This window comes from Poecilia reticulata, linkage group LG12 (assembly GCF_000633615.1).
Source record: "Poecilia reticulata strain Guanapo linkage group LG12, Guppy_female_1.0+MT, whole genome shotgun sequence".
In the NCBI taxonomy this organism is placed as follows: Eukaryota; Metazoa; Chordata; class Actinopteri; order Cyprinodontiformes; family Poeciliidae; genus Poecilia; species Poecilia reticulata.
In genome coordinates this window covers 20214785-20234403 of record NC_024342.1, presented here as the reverse complement: position 1 = coordinate 20234403, position 19619 = coordinate 20214785, and the positions used below count along the sequence as shown (strand labels likewise).

Here is a 19619-nt window from a genome sequence, read left to right as displayed (position 1 = left end):
AGAAGAGGTGCAGTCGGCACTGAAATGGCCCTTGGTTGGCTTGTGTTTCTTCTGTTAGTGAGCGGCAACGTCGTACTTGGAAACTCACTCAACTACAGTATATTGCAAAGATGCATGAAGGACGTCAACACATTCCTTTGGGAATTAAACCAGGACAAGCCAAAGGAATATGCTGCTCTCAGTAAGTGCTGACACCTTTTGGATATGTTCCTTGTGGTTTGGCAGACTGGGCCATCAAAAGGTTATTTTATCAACAGAGCCCAGGTTTTGTTTGAAAATCACCTGGCACATATTTGGATTGAATCCTTACAAATGCAATGTAGTATACATGGTCATAAAAAAATAATAAAAAAAAAACCTCTAAAGCAAGAATACAATAAACATTTCACTCTGTCTAATACTTAACTGGTAGTGAGTGTAAACAAACACAAAAAGTTGAAAGAAAAGTGTTTAATGTTTTTTAGGGTACTGTTTAGCCTTCACTTCTGTTAATTATGATTTTCTGCTCAAAGCTATAAAACATTACTTTTAAGACAGAAATGTGGGTTTAGTGAAAAATATGTTTGTTTTCTTTAAGGTTGTTGTCATAAAAATAATCTGGCAAACGAGCCTCATTGAAGCACACGTTCTAATTTATTGACTTTTTTTTCCCTCTTGGGCTTAAAGTTGACCTACTTACATATCAAAGCAGATGAATGTCTCACCCAAAAGGATCTGTCATTCCTATGGAAAAAGTAAGGGGCAATGTTTCTCTCCTTTTTTTAAAAAAGTGTATGACTCCTTTGGAAAGATGGGCAGCAGTGTTAAAGACGGTAACGTGAACCAGCCTGGTTCGCCGCAGCAGTGTCGCTCTGCCATCGGCCCCAGCTTCTCTACACACTACTGCCAGGTGTTCCTGAAGCAGGTGAATACCAATAAAAACCTTAATGATGGATGGATGGTAAGTTATAGAGAAAAACTGCATATATTTCTTTCCTGCTTTTGTAGGGAGCAACACAGTATTTTGTGGGCATTTGTGTTCCTGACTCATGTGGGGAAGACGATGTGAAGCAGCTGGTGCATTGTGGTGAGTGTTAATTAAGGCAGATTTTCTGCATATTTGTCGTTCTCTGATTTGGGATTATTTTCGCATTTTCCTCACGTGGTACCTATTTTCCCAATAGACAGACTTCAGCTTAACCAGAAGTCCCTCCTTAGTCCATTACCTCCAATCCTGACCAATCAGTCTTCTTGGGAGCTAATCATGACTCACTGTATGGCTGACGCAGTCTCTCTTGATGCATCAGACATCACCTGCATGTCAGTATATTAGTCATCCCTTGACATTACTCCCATCCCTCTGCATGCCTGTTCTTCAATGCCCATGGTCGAGTTAAACTAAATCTTTGTCCCTCCACAGGTGTGTGTGTTGTGTAATGTTAGCCATTCCTCTGGTGGCCACCCTGTTCACAACCTTAAGAAGATCAGAGCAGAGCAGCACCATCAATCCCACAATTGAGTTTTCCCATTTAAACGTTTATGGTAGCCTGAAAACCAATGGCTTGTCCAGCAATGAAATGAATGGGAGCACATTAGAGGAAAAAGGTAAGGAGAATTTTCATTTGATCTCCTGCTAATAGACAAGTACTCAGATGTTTATTTTTACAGGCAGAATCGGCCCTGCTGGACAGTGTCTTTCTCGACGCTGTGTTTCCAGCTGCTTTCAAGCATTCTCCCTGCAGACAACAAGCAAGGGGGTCCTCAGCACAGCCTCCTCTGCCCCATGTGAAAACTACACCTCTCTGAACGGCATTCGCGTCCTCAGCTTGCTGTGGATTATATGTGGCCATTCTGCACAGTTCCCAGTTATTAACAACCTAGGTAAGAAAGAGAGCAGCCTGCAGTGTCTTCAAAATATTGTGTGCACATTGTCGTGTCTCCCATTGTAGATAACTACAAAACATGGAGGAAAGCAGTCGAAAGCAGCCCAGTATATGTGCTCACCATCAGCGGGCCTGTTTTTCTCGCCGTTGACACCTTCTTACTGCTGGGGTGAGACTTGACTGAAATACTGCTAACCTTATCATGGCGCATAAAGTGATTTCTAACTTCTAATAACTTTACTTTTCAGGGGTTTGCTCAGTGCCAGGTCTTTGCTGAGCTCAATCGACAAGGCAGAAGACAATTTAAGTCTCGGTCTGGTTGCCAACTATCTCTTCAAGAGGATTAAAAGGCATAATATTATGACTGGATGACTATATTACAGTGCCTTACAAAATAGTTCACACCACATAGGCATTTTTCAGCATTTCATCATTTGTATTTTATGTCAGAGACCAACACAAAGAGCAACATAATTGTGACATGGAAGGGAAATGGAACCTGGTTTGTTGTTTGTTTTGCGATTAAAAATCTGAGAAATGTGTGGCGTTAGTGTCTTTACAGTTAGAACTTTAGATCTTTTGGGGTATGTCTTTACCACCTTCAGCAATTGAAAGTTTTGCCCAAACTGCTTTGCAAAATACCTCAAGCTCAGTCAGATTGGTTGAAAGAGTCTATACAGAATTTTTCCACAATTGGACTTCATTCTGGACTTTGATTTTCCCGTTGTAACATGTAGGCTTTGATGTACACCATTCCCCTGTAGCTCTGGCTGTACATGCAGGGTCCTGAGCTGTGCTCCTATAAGCATCTTTTTCATTATATTGATTGATTTACGACCTGATATTCTGAACTTTTCTTAGGTTCATTCCTGACCTGTCTGCTTTGTTCCTTGGTCTTCACGATGCTGTTTGTTCACTAGTTTTTATCAGAGAACCATAAAAGGCTTCAACAGAACTGCTGGATATATATTTAGATAAAAATTTTGCACAGGTGGACTCGTAGTTTTGGATTTCAATTAGGGGAAATGCAGTAAAGTGAAAGCAAAAAATTTGATTTGTGTTGGTCTATCACATAAAATGCCAATAAATCTATTAAAATTTGGAGTTGTAAGAAAATGTCAACAAATTTAATGGGTGAAACAAAGTATAATGTTTTTGCACAGTAAATCTGAGGACTGAAAGATTACATTTTTCTCCTCGTCTTCCCACTCCAGGATTCAGCCTCTGCATCTGTTCACAGTGTGTCTCACCATCAGCGTCATCTCTTTGGTGCGGTGGGGACCCTACTGGTTCCCATTTGTTGAAATGTTGACGGACTGCAAGGCGTACTGGTGGGCTAACTTACTGCTGGTTAGCAATCTCCTGCCAGTCCATGAGATTGTAAGTTTCATCAGGTCTTCATATGTCTTCAGGAGGAATTTCAACTCATTTTTGCCTCTCTCCAAATCTCTCCTGAGTGTATTCCCTGGACGTGGTACTTGTCTCTGGACTTCCAGTGTTACGCCACAACCCCCCTGCTGGTCTATATTTACAGGCTGTATGTCCACATCCTTTAACATCATCCCAAACACCATGTAAACTAGAGTAATAACCTTTTCCATTCTGTCTCTTCTGCTTCAGTAAAAGGAGTGTGTTTGCTGTTGTGGTAGGAGGCATTTTGGTGAGCACGACTGTGGCCAGTGCTGCTATAACTGCATGTCTGCACCTTCCAGTCTTTCAGCCATCCACAATGTAAGCCTCCAACCGAAAGAGGTTCAGTAAATGATATAAAATTTATCTCTTCTTTTGGAGTTCACATATTTACATTGAAGAGTTTGTCTTTGCAGAACATCAGACAACTATGTTTTGCATTACTATGTGAAACCCTACACAAGATATGGACCGTTTCTAATAGGGATCCTAGCAGGAATATACCTGACAACAAAGAAAGATCAACTATTAAAGGAAAGGGTGAGTTATTTGGATTTTCCATTCTTGGAGAATTTGAGAACCCTTACTTTGTAATAAAGCAGAAGTGAATGAAATATTTTGCATGTTCACTTGTCTTTTGTACGTCAGCTGATGTGTAACTTTGAACTGAAACCGGTCTTTACATTTGTGTGCTTAATTTTTTATTCAGTGGCAAGCAGCGCTTGGTTGGTTGTGCTGTTGTTCTGTGATGGTTTTGCTGATTGGACTGGCCTACTTCCTGAAAGACACCCCACCTTATCCCTCTGCGGCTCATGCTCTATATCAGGGGTTGCACAGACCAGTCTGGGCCCTGACTGTGAGTTGGATCATACTGGCATGTGAGGAGGGCTATGGAGGTATGAATAAATCCAATTACATCTCCAGTTTGGCAGAACACTTAAAACACTTAATTTCATTTAAAAAAGCATATATGTTTCATTCTTCTTCTTTGTTCTTTGGTTACTTTTACCAAAAACTGTACCACAGGTATTAGGTTATGTTTATCTTTGAACTCTAGATATCGCTGTATAAAGTAAACAGTTGTAAAAGGAAGGGAAGAATTAGCGTCTCAGTTTTAGTGTATATTTGTTTCTCCAGGTTTTATCAAGACATTCTTGTCCTTTGGTTTCTGGGTTCCACTTTCCAACATTAGCTTTGCCTGCTATCTGATCCATCCCATCTTCATCATCCTCTACAATGGCATGCAAGAGACGCCGATCCACTACACAGACATCAACTTTGTGAGAATTTAATCTTCATCGTTTTTTGTTTTTTTTAACAAATCTTTCTATTTTCTTCATATTTTTGTGCCAATGGGTGTCTGTCCTCTACAGATGTACCTGTTCCTCGGCCATCTGATGCTAACTCTGGCAGCTGGCTGTGCTCTCACTGTGTTGGTTGAGAAACCCTACCTCTTCCTGAAACCCAAATGCATCTAGAGAATCTGCCTTGTATTGTACAGCACCTTTCAACATATGTATATCGGTATCCCTAGTAAAGAGTTGGCCGTAGCGAAATAATTACGGACAATTTGAGATTAGTAGATGTTTTCTTATTGTTACTTAGTTTCTTACAGAGATCAAAATATATCTGCCTTTTTTCTTTGGTTTTTGCATTTTCTTGTTTTTCACATTTTGAAGAGTGTCTAAGAGAAGCGGTCGCCCTTATATTTACACAGCAGCTAAACAAAACTTCACTGACTAAATGTTCCTCAACATTCAACGTAGGTTGTATGCTGAAAATCCTTCAGTTGCATTTATGTTCTAGGTATTGTTAGATGTGCTGGTTGTCGTGGTACAGACTCTTTTAGAAAAAGAAAGCAATTAAAGCCATAGAGAGAGAGAGAGAGAGAGAGAGAGAGAGAGAGAGAGAGAGAGAGAGAGAGAGAGAGAGAGAGAGAGAGAAAGGAAACCTCATGGAAGCCTGTCTGTTTTTCTGACATATATGGAGATATGGGTAATTAATATCAGTTTGCACAATACTGAATAATTCAAATTGAAAACTAAAGTAACCTTTTAAGATTTTCAGCAAAGTAAAAGAAATAAATATATTTCATCAAATCTGTTTAGTGAATTTTTTTCCTTTCTTTCAATTTTGTTTTGTACTTTTTACAGCATTTATTTTTGTCATTTTCTTTTTTTCTAGAATTATACCTCTTCGGATGTGATCAAGTTGGAGTAGCTCTGTATTGTTGTTTTTTCTAAAATAGTTTATTCCTCCTCTTTCTTGTTGAAACATGATGTTTCTCTTTATTCTCTCTGGTTTTGGATGCTGTGCAGCTGGAAGTATCTCTGCTCTTAGTTTTTTTTTTTTTTTTACTTTGGAACAGCTGCTGCAATGCGTAATTGTGTCAATAAGACTGAGAGGAACTGATTAGCATCTCAGAAGCTCAAATAAAATCTGAACACCTACCAAAAATCCCAGAGGAGTTAAAAATTAAGTGGATTAGCTGAGGTTGTCAACACCCGATGGTGTCATCCAGGACATGTTACTGCGAAATATCGTCACCGCTGCCTGTAAACTGAGCTGTTAGCATATCATGATAACGATAATGGTTGTCTGTCAGAGTTCTCTCAGATCCTTGGGTGAAATTAGTTTCTTTTCTTTCTCATTGTCTTTCCATTAACATTTACTCTGGGCAATCAAGATTGATGGAAATGACCATTTCGTAAAAGCTCATAAACTCACAGAAGTGTTTATCAGCCAGCAATGATTACATTATTTCTTTCTCCCCAAACCTCACAGGATTTCCTGTTAGAGTTTTATAGAATTTATTTTAAAATAATGACCATACTTCCAATACCACCTAACTAATTTGGTTGCTTTTTCTGTCTGACTCACTTCTTATGTCAGCAATTTCTTTTACGTCCCTCAAATGTCCAAGAATACAAATGACTTCACTGCATTTCTTCTATAAGTAGTTCACGGCCATTTACCAGACAGTGACTCAACTGAAGAGAGAATCACAAAGAGTTTTAGTTGCCAGTGACATCAAGCACATAGCCCCGTTTACAGCCTTCTCGGTTACAGTGGATGTGGAGCAGGAGCTTTGTTGTGCATTGCATTGAGCTGACACAATCTCAGTGAGCAACCTCACAGAAAAGCTGAGGCTACTACTGCTGCTTGGTTTTTTTTTTCCATCTGTTGTTTTCCATCGTGACGAACCAAGCGTTCTGAAATAAAACACTGATCAGAGTTTAGATGTCATATGTTGTGATTGGAACCAGAAAGGTGATAAAAGAAAATTCAAGAAATGCCTTTTGTCTGTTAAACTCCATTGCTCCTTCTCTCAGAGCCTTCTCCAATCAGTTGATTTTCATCAAGAGAAAATATGGTTTCCTTCATTGCAGGCTGGGTGTTGGAAAGCAGCGCAAAGGGCAGCCTGAAGCCAGTGTGTGTGAAAATATAGCTTGCTTTGGTAAGACGATCCTTTCCATTTAATGACGACATGAGAGCACAAGGACACATCAAGCTTGCAACGACCATGCTCAAGATGCATGAAATTATACCAAGCTCCCATTCAAGCGTTCTATTTTTGACCTTTGTTTGGAAAAAAAGGTCACATTTGTCGCCCTTATGAGTCAATAAAAAGTCACAACTACCTCACAAGTGAATTTAGTCTAATTATATGCCAATAGTTGCCTGGTAGATTTACAGAGCAAAACAAGTACAGGTGTATGGAAATCAGCGTTACACAACGGCATAACACAGTTTTAGCAGTTTGTGTCACCCCTTTTTTTTCTCCTCCTGCTCAGAAACAAGACATTTCAATAAACATATCGTTTCAAAACAGAAAGCTGGTTCATCTTGTGCTACATTAAATTATACAAATAATAATAAATTAATCAGCCTTGCATAGCTCACCATTTATGAAAGGACCTTATTAATTGTCTGACCTTTTCTAATAAAGGATAGATGATAAAATAGTTCTCATCCTCGGGGAACATTACAATGAGCTCCTAATTGAATCAAAGTATAAATCCAAAGTCATTCAAACTGACACATTCATTAACATGCATTTCCTGAGTCAGAAATATGAACAATAAACTCAACTGACATAAATATAAGGACAGAAAACAAACTACTTCTGATTCTAAGAATGAAATAGGGACTGAAATAATGAAGGAACAATCAGCAAGACCAAATGATCATTCAGGAGATTTTACTGAAGGCTCATGAACATATCTCTAGTTGTATCTCATCACTGTCTTATCTAATCAGAAGGGGCAGCAGAAAATTACAGTCTATATCTGCAAACCTGGGCGTGACAGACAAAAACACTTGCAGCTGCAATTGCAATGAAAAAAGTATTGACTTATAGAGACAGTGAGACACCACACTAGGACTCCTTTTATTTGCAAAAAAAAGAAAACTTGAAAATGAATAACCACTTTATTTCTACTTCACATTTTTTAATTACTTTAAAACACATCAGAATTTATTGTTGAAACATGATAAACTATAAGTTCAGTAAGTATTAATGTATATGCAAGGCTCTATATGAGCGACTACCTTATTTTTTTAAACATGAATCATGTTCTCTCTCTCCCTCTCTCTCTTTCTCTCTCTCTCTTTCTCTCTCTCTGCAGCCATAACTGTGTCTGGCTCTGTTTATAATTGATCAGAAAATTCATCAGCCAAAGTAGGCCATCCCTGAAGCTGTCTGGAAGTGTACGTATCAGGTTTTAAATGTTCGGGATCAGCACATGTTCACAATATCAGGTAACTAACTGTGTACTTGCGGGGGACAACATCTAAAAATAACCCCACACCCCGAGATCGCCCGGCTCTGCCCAAGCACTCGCTGAAGTCCTACATCATAGGTCTATATCCTCTACGGCACAGCCATGAAAAGGGTACGTACTGTTTGTTTGGCTGGAAATCCCCCCAGCAGATGAGACAAGAGTTTTAATTATAATAGTTTTTTTTCAGCTTCAGCTGTGGGGTGGCTCATCGTTTGATTGTGGCTTTGCGGCTGAAACAAACACTCTGCTGCTGCATGATTCTCTTTTTATTGAGCATCAGTTTTCATCTCCTCAATTAAACCGGAATTATAATGCCGTCAGTTTTTCCTGTTTTGTAATTTGTAAAAAAAATTTAGACACGGTTCGAAGTTTGTAACATCAGTTTTGTTGGGGTTTTCACTTTTCATCCTGAAACTAGAGCACACTTTATCTGTTCAGAATCAGATAAAGAACAATTTTTATTATTTGCCAGCATATAGCAAGCTCTTTCTGAAGTTTAAAAAAATCAACCCTACCAGACAGTCTGATCTAAATGAAATAAAAATAAATAAATAATCCAACAGAAATTCTTGTTGTTAGGTAAATATAAATGCTTCAGCATGAAGGTTTTTCATCCCTCTTTGCTCTCAGCATGACAAGTAGTAAATAATATAAATTTTTTTAGATGCGTCTTGCATTATGGACAAGTTTGTGAATATTAGGATGGCCAAATGTTTTCTAATTTCAGTCTGAAATGCTTTCGTATCTGCAGCTGTTGAGGTGTGTTTTTCTCAATGTAAACATCTGAAGCTGCAGCACTCAGTCAGGTGTCCTTTATGAGGCTGAAATGTGACTGAAATGCAGGTCAGGAGCGAAGATGAGCTGGTATTTTTCCAGTTACTCTGCCGCCAGCTTCCATCTTATATGTCAGAGTGAATGTTTTGAAACCACTGACCCCACCGATGCTTCACATGTGACCCGCTAAAAAAAAACAGTTACACACTTCATAAAATGTAATTTAAAAAGCAAGATGATGAGATTGACAAGTTATTTAAACCCCCTGTAGCTTCAAGGACTCTGTGTACGTGTTCATTTTTACATTGACCACCAAGAAAACAGGGGGAATAGTTTTCGGTGCTGTTAAAGGCCTGGGGGGGACATTTCATAATTAGTTTGGCAACAAGTCAGTGGGACCACTGACATCAGCGTGCCAGAGAGGGAGAGAGTAAGTCAGATGAAAAATTCCAATGGGTTTATCACGATGTATGACAGTAAGGACTAATATTTGACCTATTTAAGATGAATTTTAGGATTTGCAAAAACTTGATAAGGTTTTATTGGGATTTTTGTTGAGAGACCAACACAAAGCTTAGCATAATTAAAATAAATAAATAATTAGTTTGAGGGGAAATGAAACTGCTCCATCTTCTTTGCAGATGAATCAAGCTCAGTCTGTGAAGAAAAGGTTCTCAGTTGAATTTGGTCTGAACTTTGACTAGACTTTAAACAAATGAACAGCCTTTCATCTAAACCTTACTAATGTTGCTCTGTCTGCATGTTTTGATATCTTCACACAGTACCGATAGAAGCCTCTCACAAGTTTTCTTTCACCTTTCCTGTGTATCTGTCTCAATTCATCTCCCAACAACTCTGACCAGGTTAACTCTCCCTACAGAAATAAATCATGGCATTTATTTCAAACCTATCATCACAGCCCATCATCTCTAAAACTGCAGATGGTGGGGCACTTGTAGCCCCCTTGCCCGAACCCCACACCCTCCTCTGCTTGTGTGCTGCTGCACAGGGTTTACACAGCCTCTCACCCAGTGACAGCTGTGAACCACACCCACCACCACCACCACCACCCCTTATATTTAAATATTTTATATTGAAAAGCACTCTTTTTCCATTTCATTCAAATGTCTCATCATTTTAGTTAAAATGTGAATAAATGCAATGCCTTTTTTTTTCTTTAAAAAACAAAGGAAAAATAAAGGGAGCCTAACCCCAGACTATTTTTAAGACATTTTCAGGTGATTTATTCACAGATGGCCAACAAGTTCTAACGATGATTGAATTTGTTTCTTTTCAGGCACTGAATCCCAGAATCAAAAGAGGGAATAGCCCCAACAGAAAGAGACATCAGTAATTCATCCCTGGACACAGAGCCTGGTCCTAGAAATCGTGAAGTTCCAGTTTGATTGCTTGGGCCAGTGAATATCCTCAAGTCCTGATGGACCCCTCGCAACTTTCCACAAATGACCCTGAGTGGTCAGCAGAACCATTCACAGACAATCAAACTGGAGCACAGGTGCATGAACCAGAGACAGAGACTCTACCTGTGCTGTCCATCCCAGATGAAAATGACACAATAAACATTTCCACCAATGAGAAACTACCTGACAGTGATAGTTTAAGCTATTCATCTTGCAGCATGTCTCTTTGCTTGGAGTCTTCACAAAAGTCTGCCTTCATTGGACCTTGTTGTATGGATCCATTGGAACCAGAAAGCGAAGCGGTACCTCCTTTGCCTGATCCCTGCAGTGACTCTATTCCAGCCATGTCCAGTACAACAGAGCTGTATGTAGAACCAGAAACATCTCCGGTGTGCTGCCTGAAGAACAAAATTAGTCCGACTGAATCAGAGAATTTAGACAGTGTTGAGGTTCCAGCACCTCTGTCAGATCTTTATATTTTTGAAAGCGACACGCGGGATTTCATCCTTACCAACACAACAAATCCTCATAGGACCATGCATCCCGAATACCAGTTAACATTGCAGTCGGGCGTCGGAAAGGCAGACCAAGACAGTGAGGCACATGTCCCGATGTGTTATTTAGAAGGCATTAAGACACAGTGTCAAAGTGGCTTTACAGAGGAACAAGTCTCAGAGAACAACATGTCAGAGGCAAGCCAGTGTGATGAGTTACGAGCACCTGCTGTGGATGTCTGGGAGGTGGACTGGGTGTCGGAAAGTGATGTGAGATTTGTGAAAGCAGAGGTCACGGCTTTGACCCTGCAAAGGCAGCACAGTGTCAGCCCCGCCGAGCTCTGGATGGACGCATGCCAGTATCTGACAGGTGAGGATGTGGAAGACAAAGAGGTTGTGGATCATCAAGTGCTAAGCGACTCCTTACAAGGGTCAGATTACAGTCCTGGTGACAACAGGAGGGTTGGCTGGTCACCAGTGGAGAGGTGGTCGTCAGTAGACAGCTGGGCCAGTGCACTCTCAGACTGGACTGGGGTCATTGAGGATCCGCCAGAAGAAATCACGGCCGCCTTTGCAGAAATAGGGGCTGAGATTGACGCTTTGACACAAGCGCTGCAGGAGGTGACCACTCACTTAGAGCCGGAGACTCTGCGAGACAATCTACAGGCGACAGAGGTGGAGGAAAGGCAGCAAACTATGGGTGTGCAAGATCAGCCTCTAAAGACCCCAGATATCCCAGAGAGTCTCATCCCTTCTGAACAAAGCTGTCTTTCTTTGTGCCTTGACGCTTCAAGACCTGAATTTTGTGGCAGAGGAGCCTCCCAGAGCGTTGAACCTCTGCGTACATGTGGAGGAGAGCTAGAGGCAGAGGAGCTCCTGAGCAGCCAGGCAGAATCCTCCCCGTGCTCCGCTCTGCAAAACACACCGGCTGGATTGTTCTCTATTGCAGCAGACTCAGATGCTAGAATGATTGAAGTCACGCTCAATGCTGGAACTGTGTCTTTGGGTTGTTTGGACCTCCCTCGGCTTGACAGATGTTCCAAGACCTTCGAACAAGATTTATTTTCTAGTGAAGAAAACCGTCCAATCGAGCTGAAAATAACAGAAGAAGTGGATTTGAACACTCATAGAGACCTGGCGCTTCAGGAGGTAAGGTATATTTTTAAATTTGTGGCATTACCTGAGACAGACTTGTCCTCAGTTTGGTAAGAAAAACTGTAAGGGTTGATCTGTGTCTGTTGATCACACTTACATGCATTCAGAGCATTGCTGACCTGTGTGAAAATGTGTTGGAGATGCTGGAAAGATTCAACCTTTACACCGAAGCAAACAGCAAATGGCTTTACATTGTTGGCCAATGAACAAACTAGTCGCACATTTTGGAAACAAAGCAAGAATGTTAAGAGACATTCCTGCCCATGTCCTTGTGATTGCTGCCATACCTTCAGCCAGCCAGTCACGTATACACCCGCCACACACGAGGCTGAAGCCACCTGGGATTTGAACTTTTATCCTGCATTGTTTGGATTAACCCTTTTGGCTTCCATCTCAAAAACCCGGCAGTCGAGGAGCGCTGCAGGATCAGGGGAGCCTGAGAAGAAGACCTCAGACGGATAGAAAAGGCATCTAATAATAGCTGACAGTTCATTGATAATAGCCCGCATCTGTGGTGTGTCAGGGTAGAGGGGTGAGAGGAGAGCACAGCTGAGGACTGAAACACGACTCTGTCCAGTTCCAGCTGTCTCTTACACCCTTAAACGCACTCGTTCAAACCACGTCTCAGTTAAAAAACACAAGATCAGGAGGCTCAGAAGTCCTCGGGAGGAGAAGGCTGGTTTTCATCCACTCGGAGCAAACCAGCAAGTCTGGGTGATGGCTGTGCAGCAGAGGGCATGAGTTGTGCGTCGGGCGGCACTTGGAAGAAATAAGGTTTTGTAAAGTTTTACTTTGTGGCTCTATAGGAAGGTGAGTGTTTACCAGGAAACTCATTCTGGAAACAGGCAACTTAAGAAGCCGTCGCTGTGTTTTGTTTTCATTTACATGTGATAGACATAGCTGCATGCTAAGTATTGATACCCCTTGAACTTTGTAATGTTTTTTTCCGCAACTTTATTGTATTCTTCTGGTATTATATGTGTAAACCAACACAAAGCATTGCATAATTACAAAAATGAAGTTATACATGTTTTTTCAAAATGTTTGAAAGCTGTGGGTGAATTTGTGTCCAGCTGTCTTTGAGCCAAGTCTTGTCTGGAATCCTCAATTGGATTTAGGTCCAGACTTGGACTGGACCATTCTAACACATAATCTGAACCATTCCACTGTAGCTGTGGCTGTATATTTAGAGTTGTTGTCCTGCTGAAAAATGAACCTCTCCCTTCGTATGAAGTCTTTTCCAGCCTCTAACAGATTTTCTTCCAGATTTACTCCATACTAACCATAAATTTAAAGAAAAACATCCCACTGCAAAATGTTATCATGACCTCAGTTCAGTGGTATATTGAGGGTTATAATCAGCACTGGTCTTCTGCTATGTATTGTGATTTGCAAATAGGCTATAAAATGTCTGACGATACATGGATGGTTGCAGATCCGTAAAAAATAAACTGCAAGATTGTGAACTCTACAACCAAAACTTGTTTTATAAAACGATTCCCGCAACTGAGCTTTAGATTTCTGAGCTCCTCCAGAGTTACCATCTGCTTCTTGGCTGTCATTCTGATTAATGCTCTACTTGTGGGGCCTGCGAATTGGATGCATTGGAGTGAAGAGGGCTGAATATTTATGCATGGCCCTCTTTTCAGATTTTTTTATTTGTAAAAAGCATGTATGATTTTTCATGTCTTTGTATTTTTTTCAATATTATTACTATTACTAAAAGACTTTTATAAAATAAAGACAGCAATAAGAAGTTTGTAACATGACAAAATATTTCATTCGACTTGAATAATTTTCCAAGGCACTGCACGGACAAATAAATGGCAATACATTGATTTGCTGAATTTCTTTTAAAACTGAGATGTTTTTTCTTGTCCTTCTTCTTGTCTATTTTATCATCAGGTCTTTGGAGATGTTCTGTGCAAGCAGTCTGTGACAGAGGAGCAGATTAAAAGAGACAAAGGTCAAACAGATCTCAGTATCTTCTCTGCACATGAACCAGAGGCGGACACACCCACAAATGTCTCATTTAACACTTTTCTAGACCCGGTTGGAGGAAGTCAGGTGGAGTTAGGTAGTCATGAGCTTATTATGTGCTTAGCTCCCCTCAGTGGTAACACTGCCCTCGACTGTCGGACAAGCAGCAGCTTGGAAGGAGATCAAAGTTGCACAGAAGCCTGCCTGAGTGACAGCATCCGTTGTGGTTATGTGCGAGATTGCAAACCCTTTCCGACCCTGGGTGGAACTACCGATAAACAATTTCTGGAAGGTCACAAGGAGCTGATTCATACAAAGCAGAACACAACAAACACTGATGAGAAATTCTCTCCCGATGAACTACAGGAGCTGCAAGTTGAAGACACCGTGTGGCCTTTCCTTTCTGCACCGGACGAGATCAAGGATTTCAGCACAGATCTAGCAAGGTTCACCGTTTTTCCCGGAGATCGTCTGTTCATATCAGAGAAGGATCGTGTTGCATGCATCACTTTAAACTTAAACGATCCATTTATCCCCTGGATCTCAGAACCCATCTTCACAGTTGCTGAATGTGAGCAAACTCAGCTCAAAATGCCTCACAAAACCTCAAAGAACCCCTCAGACAGCAAAACGCGCTCCAAAAAGGAAAAATCATCTGGTCTTCATCATGGAACACAGGCTGCCAAAAAACAAGAGAGTACATCGCAGCACGTTTCCAACCAGCAGACCTGGAAGCAGCAAGAAAGCCACCTAGCAACTGGGGAAAATCCTGTTATTGAGAACATCGAAGCTGGGCTCGAAGCCAAAGAGGCTAAACTTGTAATGGAGACCGGTGTGGGAACTGAGAAGGGCACGGGCAAGCCACATGGCAAGAAGAAAAAGAAACACGGTCATAAAACATCGGCTAAGCATGAAACAGAGGCATCAGTTGATGCGGAGCATGGAGCAAAACCAAAATCTGCAAAAGGAAAGGTGGATATGTTTGAGGGAATTAAAGCTGGGAAAGTTCAGCGGGATGAAAATCAGTCAGTTGTTGTTGAAGCAAAAACCCAGCAGCCAGAAGATAAGGTGTCTCAGAAAGCTCCCCACCTCTCTGATCTTCAAGAGCTCACGAATGACGATGTTATTAAAAAGAGACGCGTGTCAGGGGATAAGTTTGGCAAGATTCTCAGTGTTTTGGAGTCCAAGCTATCAAAGACTGATACTTCGTTAAAAGCACAAGGGGAAGAGACACAGCCAGAAGTCACAGCTGTTCAGAAGAAAGCACATGGTGAGGGGGTCAAACAGAACATCCCTCTAAAGGAAGGTGAGGGCCCTCATCAAGCTCCGCGATACAGAAGCTGTGTGTTTCTGGGACAGGCTCTTCTATTTCGTCCTCATGTTGTTCTGATGTGTGCAGATCCGAAAGTGATAGAGCCCATCCAGGTAGAGTCGGTGAGCGGAGACCCTCAGAGTATGTGTCTTTGGTGTCAGTTTGCTGGAGTGCACTCAGACTTCACTGTGACCTGGAGCAGAGATGGTGCACCGCTGGCTCAGATTAACAGAAGGTATTTACTGTCATTTTACATGGCTAAATTACCGAACTTAAGATTTTTTCCAGAACACAATTAAACACAAATCAGTCGGTCTCAGTGCCTTGAAGGTTTTGTCAGAGCATCTCTTTGGATTCAGGTCTCTGGACCATTCAAACTGACGAAAGTACACTAACATAAGTCATTGCTGTGGCTGTATGTTTAGAGGTTGTTGACCTGCTGGAAGGTCAACCTCCACCGCTGACTCTACTTTTTTCAACCTCTAACAAGGTTTCCTTTCAGTGTTGTTCTGTATTTAGCTTCATCCGTCTTCACATAAACTTAGACCAGCTTCCCTGTCCCTGCTAAATAAGACCAATCCCATAGCATGACTTTACCAACACCGTGTTTCACTATAGCAGCCTGTGTCTTATGAATGACTTTTCTGCAAGCTGGAACTGGTATTTCTTCTAGAGTTACCATAGCTTTCTATGACTACTTCCCAAGCCAATTATCTTTACACTGCAGCATTTGTGCTGTATTCTTTTACATCCGAGATGATTAAACATCACTCTACAAGATGTTCAAAACTTGGAATGTTGTTTTATAACCTAAGTCTGCTTTAAATTTCCCTACAACTTTATCCCTGATTACCCTGTCTGTGGTGTTTCCTGGTTTTTGTGATGATGTTTCTTCAATAATGTTCTCTTACAAACTGCTGAGGCCTTCACAGAACAACTGTATTTTTATTTGATATTAAATTACTCTCAGACAGACAGACTCTCTTTACCAATTAGGTGACTTCTGAAGGTACTCTGGATCTTATTTGGGGCCCTCAGAGTAAAGCGAATGCAATTAGCACACCTTTTGGTTCAGATTCATGTCTGAACCATGTGTCATTCCACTATACAATTATGTGCTACTTTGTTCTGCTCTGTCACTCAGAGTCCCAATAAAACATGCCAACGTTTGTGGTTGTGATAGGACAAAATGTATTACAAAATAAGTTCAAATGGTAATAAATATTTTTGCACTGCACTGTATCTATTCCGGCTTCTTTGACACTCCCCATTCCAGTGCATAGAGTTACATTTCCTTTAAATGTTCCTTGACCGTTTTGGTGCAGTGGTGCAAATGGCTCAGGTTCAGAAACAGTAACTGATCTCTATGCAAGGATTAGCATGCTCACAGGATAGCAGAAAAGGATACTGGAAGGAAATAAGAACAAAAACCATCTGAATATGATGTTTTCAGTTGGCATTGAAATCGAAACACACTGACGTTTAGAAGTCTTTTTTTTTTTTCATAAAACCCAAAAACCTTCAAATCTTGATGTTATCCACGCCACACAAGCATGAAAAGATTTTGCTTCTTACTTTCAGATGCTAATAGGTCTTTTGTTTTCCATTACTAAATTGCTTAAGTAATAAATAAACGTGTGTCTCTGAAGTGCAGGAGACGAGAGCAGAGTGTCAGTGATCATCACCAATGCTTCCCACAAAGATCTGGGCAAGTACGAGTGTCGGCTCAGCTGCTCTCATGGCTCTGTCTACCTAGACTATGTGCTCACATATGAAGGTAAAAAAAAAAAAAAACGATCGTAATCAAAAAATGTGTGATCCAAGAAAAATAAGCACATTAAGTTAATCGTTTTCTGTTCTCGCTGTGTTTTAGTTTTAAGTGAGATTGTGATACCTGCATCCCCAAAGATCACTTCAAGTGAGTACTTATTAAAGGCTACTTTGAATAATTCAGTTCAATAAAATTTTCTTTTTGGTAATAAATAAAGAAAGAAAAGAAAGGGAAAAAAATACGAAGTATGTATGTTTCTCTCTCAGCTATGCCTGAAGAGTTGTGCAGTGAAGAGGAGGATGCCCACTGTTCGAGACTCTTGTTCAAAGATGATTTCCTGTCGGATCAGTACTTTGGAGAGAACCACCCCATCAGCATACTCACAGAAAAAGTTCACTTTGGCGAGGGCATGCATCGACGGGCCTTCCGGACGAAGCTGAAGGCGGGTCAGATTCCCCTGCTAGTACCGGGACACTCCTGCGTGCTCAAGGTGCACAACACTATCAGCTACGGGACCAACAACAACAACGACCTGCTTCAGAAGAATTTCCATTTGGCTGTAGAGGTAAAGAAAAACACTGGTTTTATTGTAAATGGAAAATACATCATTGTGATATTAATACAGGAACAGAAGCAGGTAGTTTTATGTAGTTATAAACGTTTGCAGGATTCATATTCCTAAATTCTAAATATTTTCCTTTCTCATTTTGTAAATGAATTGGCTGCATGATTCAAGTCATTTTCCATTTAGAAGACCCCTTTTCTTTTTCTTTTTTTTTTACTTTCTGGACGATGTCTTGAGATATTGCTTCAATATTTTTACATCAAGTTCTTTATTCCTGATCATCTGGTTTGTAAAGTGTATCGGTTTCTACTACAGCAAAAAACTTCAAACAACACAATGCTTCCTACTTTGCATGTCACAGTTGAACTAGTTTTCTCAGGTTGCCATGCCTCCCTGTGTAACAAATGGTGTGACAACAAATGGTGGGACAACAAATGATGGGACAATAGTGTTTATGGTTACAACAACACATGTCTCTAAATTAATAGATTTTTGTAGGGGTTCAAGTCCAGCTCCCTCCCACATATCAATCTGTATTTGAATGTAGCATGAGATTAAAAATCACTATAACTTGAAAATCTCAAATGTACATTCAGATGCAACATGAGTCAAAATAAAATGTGGCTTATTTTATTGTAGCATCTTGGACAATAAACTTTTCAGCAAATTGAAGAAAAAGCTTAAAACTGGAACTAGAAAAGTTACTTGCTAAAATGAGCAAATAAATATTAGTTATGTAAAAATAAATTATTACCAACATTTTAAAACACATGGAAATAAACAAGTATTTTAATTAAAAAAGAAAAAAAGAGTGTGCAAGGTCGGTAGCTAAATGAAATCTAAAATAATTTTCTGAAAAAAACTTGTACAAGAAAACTTTTTCATTTTATTTTGCAGATGTTTTTTTTCTTAATAACTTACTTGATTAAATTAGATCTTTGTTATTTTGACTTGTATTTTCTGCTATCAATATTTATTTTTATACTCATATATTGTATATTTGCTTGATTTATTTATGTTTTTTTTCTTTTTGGCAAAAAGTTATATTTTCTGTAAACGTTAGACTACCTTTGTGGGTGGGGATGTTACAGAAAGCGTTGCTTGTTCTCAGGGGCGCAACTACATATTTGTGAGGTGGATGCGAAAACATCATCGGCGCCCCCCCCGCCCCGTTTCTCAGGTTTCCTCCCTTAGTCACGCACTTGGAACATACATTGTCACATATTATATCAGGTGAAWTTTTCAATCATAAGCAAATAAGAAGTTTATTAGAGTACAAATATTTAACAGCAATTTAACAGCAAGGGCACTCAGTGCTCAACATTTTGTGTTTTGGAAATATGAAATCTTAACAGCTTGCACTCYTTGTCAGAGTTTTAACATTTATGGAATTTAAATTGTTACATTCCGTGACTTTGCACTTGCCCATTTGTCAATTATAGCATCAAATGAAATAGACTGTGCCACATCGTTTTCGATAGAGATCACTGCTAACTGGGACAAGCGATCATTGCTCATATTTGAACGGAGGTATGTTTTGATGAGCTTCAGCTTGCTAAATGATCTCTCTGCAGATGCAACTGTRAGAGGCATGGTTAAAAATATTCTAAGGGCTACTGTCAAATTTGGGAATACCAAATCAAGGTTTTCTTGAATGAGGAAATTTAATTTTTCTAGAGCCTTGTAACCCTTCAGTAGACGACTTGCTGGGTATATTTCTTGAATGATATCTCTGGAAACATCACARGTAGTCAGGGCATATGTGGTCACTGATTCCTCCAGCTCAGCTTTTGTCATGTGCTCCATTTTAGTGATGAATTTAAATTTCTCAGACACAAGTTGAAAATTCAAAAACCATTCAGACAGCTCTTGCAGGAGTGTGTCAACAATAACATTGAAAACCATGCACCTGAAGTGCCTTGTGGGTTCCTTTTCATGATGACCAGGGCATGAATTGTCATCTGGGAACTTCTTTTGCTTCCTAAGTCGTTTCTCTTTGAACCCAGGAGAAGCATCCATTTCAATGGCTATCTTGCCTGCAATGTTGAGTGACTTCTGAAAGCCCTCTTCTCTATATTTGAGCAAAAACTC

At 40.2% G+C, this 19619-nt stretch overlaps 2 protein-coding genes and 1 long non-coding RNA gene across 3 annotated transcripts in view; 2 read left to right on the top strand and 1 right to left on the bottom strand.

Annotated features, from left to right (window-relative positions):
• On the top strand, positions 1–6506 carry oacyl (O-acyltransferase like). Its single transcript, XM_008424510.2, has 15 exons — positions 1–181; positions 771–904; positions 988–1066; positions 1164–1299; positions 1400–1584; positions 1648–1860; positions 1929–2031; positions 2111–2212; positions 3077–3242; positions 3320–3399; positions 3483–3593; positions 3689–3812; positions 3982–4168; positions 4410–4552; positions 4646–6506. The coding sequence occupies exons 1-15, from the start codon at positions 25–27 to the stop codon at positions 4748–4750; spliced, it is 2025 nt and encodes a 674-aa protein (XP_008422732.1). The 5' UTR covers positions 1–24; the 3' UTR covers positions 4751–6506.
• Positions 6507–10050: 3544 nt separating this feature from the next.
• LOC108166789 (uncharacterized) lies at positions 10051–10854 on the bottom strand. Its single transcript, XR_001777175.1, has 2 exons — positions 10763–10854; positions 10051–10649 (listed from the first exon to the last, which is right to left on the bottom strand). It is a non-coding gene; the product is annotated as an uncharacterized LOC108166789 (long non-coding RNA).
• The window catches only part of alpk2 (alpha-kinase 2), a 13758-nt gene continuing 4391 nt past the window's right edge, over positions 10253–19619 (top strand). The window contains exons 1-6 of the mRNA XM_017308028.1: positions 10253–11894; positions 13806–15186; positions 15280–15427; positions 16842–16969; positions 17066–17110; positions 17230–17528. Of these exons, the coding sequence (XP_017163517.1) occupies positions 10269–11894; positions 13806–15186; positions 15280–15427; positions 16842–16969; positions 17066–17110; positions 17230–17528 (3627 nt within the window). The 5' untranslated portion in view covers positions 10253–10268. The remainder of the gene's footprint in view (positions 11895–13805; positions 15187–15279; positions 15428–16841; positions 16970–17065; positions 17111–17229; positions 17529–19619) is intronic.

Excerpts from the sequence above, each read along its gene's own strand:
- oacyl (XM_008424510.2), top strand. The coding sequence starts at position 25 with ATGGCCCTTGGTTGGCTTGTGTTTCTTCTGTTAGTGAGCGGCAACGTC. Across the intron at positions 2,213-3,076 it reads CTCTTCAAGAGGATTAAAAG|GATTCAGCCTCTGCATCTGT; the intron begins GCATAATATTAT and ends TTCCCACTCCAG. Across the intron at positions 3,813-3,981 it reads ATCAACTATTAAAGGAAAGG|TGGCAAGCAGCGCTTGGTTG; the intron begins GTGAGTTATTTG and ends TTTTTTATTCAG.